Here is a 10,854-nt window from a genome sequence, read left to right as displayed (position 1 = left end):
GCACATTAAAAAATTGATTCTGAAAGCTTGAAAATCGGAATTGAATTGATTCTTGAAATTTGAATCGATACCCAGCTCTAGTTGTAAGTGTCAAGGAGTGTCAAAAGTCACTGTGCCTGGTCCAAAGAGATGGGGGATCACAAGTTGAACACAACGGGCCTTTCTCAAAACCTAGTGCAGTGCACTTCTAAGTGTATCAGCCTAATGTGTGTGTGTGTGTGTGTGTGTGTGTGTGTGTGTGTGTGTGTGTGTGTGTGTGTGTGTGTGTGTGTGTGTGCTGTCCAATCACTGCACTTTTAAGGAACTTTTGACTCTTTACCACTGGACATACTTTTTTCCTGCTTACCACAAGCAAAGACTGTGATCTGGCGGAGCTGGCCCAGTTACTGGGAACCTCTTTGTGTGTGTGTGTGTGTGTGTGTGTGTGTGTGTGTGTGTGTGTGTGTGTGTGTGTGTGTGTGTGTGTGTGTGTGTGTGTGTGTGTGTGTGCGTGCGTGAGTGTGCGCATGGGCGTGTGGTTGTCTATACACTTACCTGTACTTTACTGTGACATTGTGAGACATTTTCACCCCTATCATACTCTGTACACTGCCTACTTCTACATACAGTACTATACTATATCATAGATGTATCTGTCAACACTGGTCATGTTAAGACTGTCTTCCTTAACTGACAGAGTATGTTTTCTGCACATGGTCTATCCCAACTTACATAATGTCTTTTTGCACAATTAACTTTTTACATTTTCTACATTTTTTACATATTCATTTTTCATTTTTTTTATCTTTACTATTTTTATTTTCCCCTCCCTGACTATTCCTGTGTTATTTGTGTCTTGAAATGTCCATGTGGGCATTCGTTTATTTGTGTATTTATGTAAGCTACTGGATACCTGAATTTCCCCCTGGGGATTAATAAAGTTACTCTACTCTACTCTACTCTACTCTACTCTACTCTACTCTAATTAGTCACACCCAGTGATTGGATACTCTTTATTAGTCACACCCAGTGATTGGATATTCCGTAGAGGTCACCAAAGAGTATCCAATCTCTGGGCATGACTAATTAGGCCGATACACTTGGACGTGCACTGCACTAGGTTTTGAGAACGGGCCAATGTTTGTTTGGCCACACCCCACCTCTGCATGCATGTACACACGCACACAGCTCTCTCTTTTTGTGTGTGTGTGTGGTCTTTTTTGATAAGATAGTGTGAGAGGTGGACAGGAAGCGAATTGGAATCGAGACAGGGAGGGGTCAGCAAAGGACCCGGGCCGGGAATCAAACCCAAGTGGACCGCATGGTAGATGAGTGCCCTACCGTTAGTAGAGTCCAGTAGCATACATACAGAATCCTCAAGACTGCATCATTGCACATAGGCCTATATTAACCATATAGCACACGCTTACATACATAGCCAAAGGCAGATCTCTCTCTCTCTCTCTCTCTCTCTCTCTCTCTCTCTCTCTCTCTCTCTCTCTCTCTCTCTCTCACACACATACACACACACACACACACACACACACACACACACACACACACACACACACACACACACACACACACACAAGGAGAAGAGTGGTGCGTCACATGTGCCATAGCCTACAGTAGTTGAGAGTACAGAGCAGCGAAATAGTCAAAAAGTGAAAAGTGTCCAGGAGTATCAAAAAGTCACTGTGCATGGCCCAGAGAAAAAGTGTCCATTGAAAAAGCTTTCTATAATGCTTAATAATAATGTCTATCGGCCGCAGCATGCCACAGCAGACCATGCTTTAAAATAACTGTTACTGTAAAATAATAAAATAGGGCAGTCATGGGTAAACGGTTAGAGCGTCAGACTTGTAGCCCAAAGGTTGCCGGTTCGACTCCCGACTCGCCAGGTTGGTGGGGGGCATAATTAACCAGTGCTCTCCCCCATCCACCTCCATAACTGAGGTACCCTGAGCATGGTACCGTCCCGTCGCACTGCTCCCTTGGGGCGCTATTGGGGGCTGCCCCCTTGCACAGGTGAGGCATAAATGCAATTTTGTTATGTGTGGAGTGCTGTGCCACAATGACAATGGGAGTTGGAGTTTCCCATTTGGGCTTTCACTTTCACTTGGCATGACAGACTGGGATACATCTGCAGGAGCCTGTTGCAGACACTGAAGGATCTCAGCTTCCTCAGAAAGTAGAGCCTGCTGCTCCGGCATGTGTTTGAGTTTGCAGAGAGTATTCATGAACACATGAAGAAGTACAGCTCCTTTCCAGCATTATGGAAAAGTTAATTTATTTCCATAATTCATTCAAAAATGTAAACTTTCATACATTGGGCCTATAGATTTATTGCCCACATATTACGATATTTCAAGTATTTGCGTTTATTTAGTAGAGTATCATTATTGATCCCAGGGTTAAATTAACACTACATACATAAATACAGAAGACATTACCCATGAGATATTACACACATCCTTACACAAGTCAAGTCAAGTCAAGTGTACTTTATTTTCAAAAATCTATGTAACAGGGTTAGCACAGAAGTTAGTGTTTGACCGGTCCATATACAGCTCACTCTTACATATATTTAGGCAAGGCAGCTCATATGTACATATTTTAGGCTTTCAGCTCAGACAAACCCTGACAACATAAACAAAACATAGAATACTGTATAGAAGTTAATGGCACTTATACCAAACCTGGTTTAATGCTTAACCCTATCCAGACTGGGGGGGGGCTAAAAGTGCCCGCACCAACTTTGATGTAGTATAATTCCTTAACGACTTAAGCTATGACTACGAAACTTGGTGACTTTTCCTAACATTTAGTTGGCTACAGTTTAGTACCAAAAGATTATGTTCATCATTTTTGCCGTTGCCATGGCAACGGTTTTCTGACAGGTATGTCTGACCGAAAATCACTGATCTAAGTCTCATTATTGTTCCTTTTTCATATTTTTTTGTTATTTCCATTAGCATCAGACAGCTTTGTGAGCATTAAAGTGGTCTGAAGCATATAATCATTAAAATGTAAGTGCATTACCTAAATTTGATGGAAAATACATTATGGCGAGATTTTGGGTATTATAAACAGATGATGTCATAATGACGTCATAATACCAGATAATGACACAAAAATGACGTCATTCATAGATGTCCATATGTAGATCATCTCCCCAAAGTTTGGTGGTTATACCATATTCTGTTCATGAGTTATGAGGGGGGGGTCAAAAGAGCCCCCCCCCAGGCCCAGGAATGCCAAAAAAGCCCAGTCTGAATAGGGTTAAAGGTACACTGTGTAGGAAATGGTCAAAAAGGTACTGCAACTATGCTGCTCATTGAAACTGGGTTGCCTATTGCCAAATTTGATCTTTACATGAAAGTTTGCTAAGTAATAAACTAATATTTTCTAGTATGGTCCAAGTACAGTCATTTTTGCAGCTAAAAATTGCTATTTTTGGAAATTCAAAATGGCGGACCATGGAGAAGATCCCCCTTTTCATGTATGAAAAGTGCAATTTTTCCAGTCATAATGAATACTTTGATGCTGGTGGTAAGTATTCATGAAAAAGGTAACATTAGTGAATGGGCAGCATGAATTCTGGAAAACAACTAAAAATCTCACACAGTATCCCTTTAAAACCTGACTGTGTTTGATTGCCTGTGGCATTTATGGAAACACAGATTACCTGCCTGGCTGCCAAGTCTTCTTTGATTTTCAGTGCAGTGTCCCTGAACTGAAAGTCCTCCTGGTAACATTCCATTGATTCTCAATGTGGTTTTAGGTCTCGTGAGTTGGAATGCCCATACCACCAAAGCACCAAAATGTGGTATGGGGTATAAGCAAGAGGGGAATGAGGGTCACCACATCTAAACACAAAAACAGCGGACAGCAAAACTACAGACTACATGTCAAAAACACAGCTTGATTAGTGCATATCAGTCCTAACAAATGCTGTGTCTTTTAATCCAGAAAAAAGAAGTGTTGTATCATACAAAATATTCATACACCATCTAATCAGAACATCTGATTCATTAGCCTACCTACATATTGTAAATCAATTAATATTGAAATAACCCCCAGAGATTTTTAAATAAAACCACACACAATTGAAGTCATTGTAAACTGAGTTTATGAAAACAGGCATGGCATTTACCATACCAATCAATGACATCAATAATCGCTAGGTGGCGCCCTCCCTCAACTAAATTTGGGTGTTCCGATAACTCGTGAATCATAACATACTGCCAAGCCCTACTATAGCTTATATGGGTTATGACCACGGATGGGATTTTATTTTTCAGTGGAGGGCATAGGCGTGAACAGTTGAAAAGGACATAGAGGAGTGTATCTGGCACAACGGTGTACTTTGAGAACCCTGCGGAGATGTACAATATTAACAGTTTTTAATTCATTTTAATTAGTCTTTCTACATGTTTTTAACTTTCGACGACTCCATGAATATCAGGACCATAGAAAGATGCCATGGGGTACCAAGATTATTGTTGGCTTACGTCGTGTGATGCTTCGACAGATATAAAGACACGGACACCAGTTCTTAATTAGCGCGTGCCATCTCCACACCTCTTGAACACGCGCGCGCTTTTACGCGCAGGAAGAGCTCAATATTATGATAGACAATTGAAGGATGGACATACATCAAGGGTGTAACGGCAACATTAAGATGTGAAAGGCGTTCGCGAAAGACGTTTTCAAGGCGGAATACTGTTATTGGCTGTCGCGAAGGTGGATTTAAGATTTCTGCAATTATATCATATGGAATGGACCTGTGCTTGCTGTAGAGTGCATCCTGTTTAATCGGTGCCTTAAATATTTGTTTCGCAATGACCTCTCCTTTTGAGGATAAGAGTGGACCATCTCAGGTTACCCGCGCCAGAAGATATGTGGTTCGTATGATTAAATATTAATACTTCATTGATTTTTATCTACAGCCTAGTCAGTCATATCTTTCTCATTTAGACTGAGTGCCGGTTTATATGACGACATAGCCACCTGACAATGTTTTAAACATCTAGGCATAGCATGTTTCACCCATATACTCAACAGCAAAATAATATCTCAGATGTAATTACTTTTCACAGCTAACAGATGACCAAGCAGGCGGTCTGTCTCGCGGGAAGCGGTGCCAAACTGGCCCGCACGCGGGGTACAGCGAGCGTCCCTCCCCTGAAGGCGCGGGCTCCACAAGTGACACACACGCGCACGGGCATGGCACTTCATCCCTCCGATCTTGTTTCTCCTCGTTGGGCTCTCTGGTGGCACCGTACCCTCCCGGGATCAGCGAGTCGGTTACCACTGGTTACCACCGCACTCTGTCTCCAGAGTCAAGAGGCAAAAAGTCCCTGGATTACGATCACGTTTTGTGCGACAGCTGTGTCTCGCGCTTACATGTCTTGAAGAGACAAGCCCTGAGGCTGCTCATACACAACAAGGTAGGCTATATGCATACTGTATGTCTAAACCATTTTAACATAAACGCAGAATTTGTACGGCTAAAGTATTAGTCATTTTTGGTCAGCGCACCGCTGGAATTAACTCAAAGAGAAAGGGCCGGGGGATAAGATTGACGCTTTCATAACGGGTCACTCATCCACTTGAGTGGCAGCATTAGTAGCCGGGTCCATATGCCTTGCCTCAGAGATCCATTACAGATATCTGGACACGTTGGGGTTTCTGGTCCCTCTTACCCTCCCCTGAAAATGAGTTTCAATCGATTTGTAGCTCCTGCTTGCAGCCAAGAAGTGATTCATTCGTCCCCACTCCCCAGCTCTTGTGATTATGGGAAGGGCACATGGTGGCATGATGGGCTGATTTTCATTTCAATCAACATATTATGAGTAGTCTCGGTTTAAATGCCTGCACTAAAAGGTATCCATCTCATTGCTGGTCTTTACTATCATTTTGCTTGAAATGTGTAGCCCAGCCTATTACTGTGTTATAATGGTACCTCAAAGTAATTTTCTTCAATTTCCGGCAGAATTTATTATTGTGCATGTCATGTTGTCTGAATCAGTCTAATTTTACTCAGTACCCAATCCCAGTGTGGTTGAGAAAAGTACTTGGATCAAAATATACTCAAGTACAAGTGAAAGTAGGCCTACCAATTTTAAAAACTACTTAAGAATTACAAAGCACAGCACTCATAAAAGCTACTTGAGTAAATGCAATTACTAATTAGTTAGTTTCCCTGGCAGTATACTATTAGTTTATTTGTTATACCAGTTTATACGCGTTTCCAGGTCCCTACCACAAAATGTATGAACTTCCATGTGTTTGCTTTAGAACCCAGATGATCCGAGCGGCGCGCCACTCTGTGCCATGGAGGCGTGGTACGAGGGTGACGGCCACTGTGACGTCTGTGCCACCAACCTGAGGCAGCTGAAGCAGAAAGCTTTGCACACAATCCTCACCCAGGAGCAGGCCATCTGGGCCCACCGTCCCGCTCCCTCTCCCTCTCCCTCTCCCTCTGCCAGCCCCACTCCCAGCCCCAGCCACAGCCCCAGCCTCTCCTCCCCCCGCCGGCCCCTGAAACGAGCCCCAGGCCCTAACACCCTTCCCAGGACCTCAAGTCCCCGCGCCAGCCCTGCCAAGCCCGCGCCGAGGTCCAGCGGTCAGGGCAAGGACGTTGGGCCGGAAGGGGGGGCTAGTCTGGAGGCTCAGTGGTTTGGGTTTGGGTCGGCCCTCCAAAGCAATGGGGCCTCTCTGCATCACCACCAGGTATGGAAAGCTGAAAATCTGTCCATTCTTTGTTATTTATTTATTTATTTATTCGTTTTTTTGTCTTTTTTTAACTTTATTTATGAAAGGACAGTGAAGGTGGTGACAGGAAGCGAGTGAGGAAAGAAAGATGGGGAAGGCCCGGCAAAGGACCCGGGCCGGGAATCGAACCCGGGTCAGCCGCATGGTAGACGAGTGCCCTACCGTTTGGCCACAGCAGGGCCAATCCTTTTTTTATTTAATTTATGAGCTGTCACAGCAGAGGGCTTTAATGGATAGTGAAGCAGGAGCCGTTAATGGCAGTGAATGAAGAAGGCTGAATTCATTAACCTACATACACCATTACGCTGCGCTCTCTATGACACGTTAGAAATAACAGGATTGATTAAAATTAATGCCATAAATGACAACTTCCCCAGTAATATTTGCTTTTTTTTACTTAGTTTTTTTGTTACACTTCATGAAAATAGGTACACTGTGCTTTTTCAGGTAATGGGTTTCACAGTTTTTTTTTCTACTTCAGTCAAGTGATGCTTATCGCACCTTTTACAAAAGCATGTCACCATAGAAACCGTAGAGTAGCCTACATCATGAAGGTCTGTTCAGCGCTTTTCAAGTGAGCAGAGGAAAAATTGGTTTTATTTTAACACACTACTGTCCAGAGACATTGTGCTTTTTTTGGACAGAACAGACCTCAGGCACAATGGAAGTGTGTCCGGCAAAAAAAAAAAATCGTTAGTGCCTTTGCCACGGGGAAAAACCATTATCATGTCAAACGTGAAACACAGGTTGACCCTTCTGCCACGCATAACGTCATACTACTTCAGGGATCATTTTACGGGTGATTTGAAGCGGTCTGCCCAGCACACGACCATGCTGGCTCGTGTGTGTGGTCGTGTGTGTGTGTGTGTGTGTGTGTGTGTGTGTGTGTGTGTGTGTGTGTGTGTGTGTGTGTGTGTGTGTGTGTGTGTGTGAGTGTGTGCGTATGTGTCTTGTCAGTTCCACTGATTCACAGTCCGCTATCTGCCGCGATTAAGGCTGACAGGGAAGCATTAGCATTAGCCGACTGAGCTAATGGAGAGAAAGTAGACAGAGATTTATCTTCCACATAAAAACCCATCCTCTCTTTAAAAACAAGACACAGACAAAAGCAGGGCTGGACTGGCCCTCTGGCATAGCAGGCATTTCCCGGTGGGCCCTGTAAAAAAAAATGCTGAGTCAGTTCTGCACTGCAATTTATTATCAGGGGCCCCTTTAAGCCAAAAGTGCCCGGGCCCTGTTTCTCACCCAGTCCAGCCCTGGATAAAAGGGGAGGGAGACGCACAAAAGAAAGGGATCAATAGCCTGATAGTATTTCATCAGCGGGTGGAGTGGAGTGTTCATTCCTGTGCTGGTGAACGGGACCAATAAATGAAAACTGGAAATTGGAGAGATGGTTTCATGCATGACCATACAACGTTTGTGGTTGAAAGCGAAATCAGAGAGTTGTATTCATGTGACACTACGTTGTGTGCCTGGACTAGAGATGCTTCTATTGATGATACAACATTTGTGGCTGGATCAGAAATCAGAAAAGGCAGTTAATTCGACTTTAGACCAGAAATTGTTGCAATGGTTCAGTTTTGCATGTTTTTGGACCAGAAATTGTAGCGATAATTCAGTCCAGCATGTTTGGACCAAAATCAGAAAAATCGTTCAGTCAAGCGCTTCCAGGTTTTGACCATAAATGGAAGAGATGTTTCATTTCAAACATATTTGGATTTCCACCGGAAGTCATAGAGGTGGTTCCATTCAGGCACATATGGACTTGGACCAGAAACCAGGGACATGGTTAATTCATTCAGCCATGTTTTTTTTCTGGACCAGAAATCGGAGAGCTGATTCATGCAGAACATTCTTGGGTTTGGACCAAAAATCATGGAAATGGTTCATTCAAGTATGTTTTTTTTCCTCTCTTGACTAGAAATCAGAGAGATGGATCATTTGAATATGTTTGGTACTACTAACCTAGAAGGCTTGTGTGTCACGGAAGTGATGGTTGTTGTGTAGTGAGTGACACACACTCATGCTGCCGGTCGTATGGGTTTAAACCACAGAGATGCTTCATTTGAGCATGTTTTGGTTTTCGACCAGAGAAGGTGTGTCTCTAGCTCTACAAATCACGTTTCTCTACAAGTGGTCGTTTCTCAGTGGTGTTCAGTGGTATGTGTGTATGTGCTTGCTGAAGTGACACACGTTCATGTGGTGCGACGACACACTTGAGGCTGGTGGGACCAGATGACACGGTATAGGGGTTCATTAACCGAGCTTCGCTGGGCTCACACACAAGCTTCGCTGGGTTGGCTAGTTGGGCTTGTAGTAGGCTACAAGCCACAGTCACTAGCATACAAACACGGCATGGGCGCTAGCTTTTATTAGGGTCTCTGCTCTGGTGAAATCTGTCGTAGTTAGTGGGGGAGGGGGCAATGTGTGTGCGTGTGTGCGTGTGTGTGTGTGTGTGTGTGTGTGTGTGTGTGTGTGAGAGAGAGAGAGAGAGAGAGAGGGAGAGAGAGAGAGAGAGAGAGAGAGAGAGAGAGAGAGAGAGAGAGAGAGAGAGAGATGGGTGGTGGTGGTGGTGGTTGTGGGGGTGGTGGTGTGGACACGGCAAAGTGCCATCTCTCTGAAGTCTCCAAAGTGGCAGGTGGACGAGCGCATGCTGGGCAAGGAAACAAGAGGAACAGGTTATAGTGGGCCGGGGAGGAGGCAGTGGGGGACATGGAACAATGTGGAGAGAGAGAGAGCGAGAGAGAGAGAGAGAGAGAGAGAGAGAGAGAGAGAGAGAGAGAGAAGACATGGAACAATGTGGAGAGAGAGAGAGAGAGGAGTGCAGATTGATAGCAGGTGGAGAGACATGCTTTGCTTTGGACAGAGTGACCACTACCTCTACTCCACAGAGAGATAGAGAGTGAGAGAGATAGAGAGGGTGAGAGAGAGTGCATGTGGAGAGAGGATGCACTTTGGATAGAGTTAGAGATAGAGAGTGTGAGAGAGAGTGAGAGAGTGAAAGAGCTTTAGACTGACCACTGCATATACAGTGCGGATTGGGAGAGAGAATATGTGGAATATATATGTGGGAAATTACCAATACATACGGAGCCCTTAATGAAATGATAGAGTAGAAAAAAACAAGGGTGCCCACCAGAAATGTTGTCGTGCCCACAGTGGTGTAGTGGGGATTTTTTAAGTGGGGGTACACGATTTTTAACGTCATCAAATAATTAGGCAACTTATCACGTCAAACCCCCCGACTATCCTTAATCTACCGTCATTGCTTCTCCGTTTTCATCTCTTTGGCCAATAATCAGCAATACTGCTATGTGATCATTCCTTTTTGTATTCAAACATGGGCAGAAGATTTTTTTTTTTTAATTTCACTTAAGGAGAAGTGGGTGGACTGCGTACCCCCACGTACCGCGCCCACTACACCCCTGCGTGCCCACCAGAAACTACAGTTTCAGGTGCCTACACATAAGTTTCAGGTGCACTCGCCAAAGTCTCTGGTGTCCACTGTTGCGCAGGAGGAACGCTTGGTATTGTTTTTTAATTTCACATGTCATTTTAAGGGCTTGGTAAATACATTCATAGAAAGGATGGAGTGGCTAGTCGAGAGAGAGAGAGAGAGAGAGAGAGAGAGAGAGAGAGAGAGAGAGAGAGAGAGAGAGATAGAGCATGTGGACAGATGAGGCGCTTTGGATGGAGTGATCACAGAGTCCATCCAGAGGAAGTGTGGATTGAGAGAGAGAGCTCTCTTTCTCTCTGTCTCTTTCTCTCTCTCTCTCTCCCTTTCTATCAGAGAGAATGGGAGGAGAATTTCATCAGAGTTCACACAAAGGATGAAGTGGACAGAGAGAGGTAAAGAGAGAGATGAAGGGAAGGAGAGAGATAGATAGAGGGATGAATAGAGGAAGAGAGAGGGGTGGAGGGAAGGAGAGAGATAGATGGCGTGATGAAGAGAGGAAGAGGAAGAGAGTGGGGGGCATATAAGGAAGTCCTGATGTCCTGATGTGATGTTGTAATCATGAGTTGTGGTGATGGGTGAAGGCTAAAGAAGAGGAGAGCTCCCACATGGCTCTGGGTGACAGATTGGGATTCAGAAGC

At 44.3% G+C, this 10,854-nt stretch overlaps 1 protein-coding gene across 1 annotated transcript in view; it reads left to right on the top strand.

Moving 5' to 3' along the window:
• Window positions 1–5,088: 5,088 nt before the first annotated feature.
• kif26bb (kinesin family member 26Bb) overlaps window positions 5,089–10,854 on the top strand; it is a 59,049-nt gene continuing 53,283 nt past the window's right edge. The window contains exons 1-3 of the mRNA XM_063222178.1: window positions 5,089–5,187; window positions 5,400–5,432; window positions 6,283–6,429. Of these exons, the coding sequence (XP_063078248.1) occupies window positions 5,089–5,187; window positions 5,400–5,432; window positions 6,283–6,429 (279 nt within the window). The remainder of the gene's footprint in view (window positions 5,188–5,399; window positions 5,433–6,282; window positions 6,430–10,854) is intronic.

This window comes from Engraulis encrasicolus, chromosome 18 (assembly GCF_034702125.1).
Source record: "Engraulis encrasicolus isolate BLACKSEA-1 chromosome 18, IST_EnEncr_1.0, whole genome shotgun sequence".
Taxonomy (NCBI): Eukaryota; Metazoa; Chordata; class Actinopteri; order Clupeiformes; family Engraulidae; genus Engraulis; species Engraulis encrasicolus.
The sequence above is the reverse complement of the archived record's forward strand: the minus strand, read 5'-3'. Positions and strand labels throughout refer to the sequence as shown.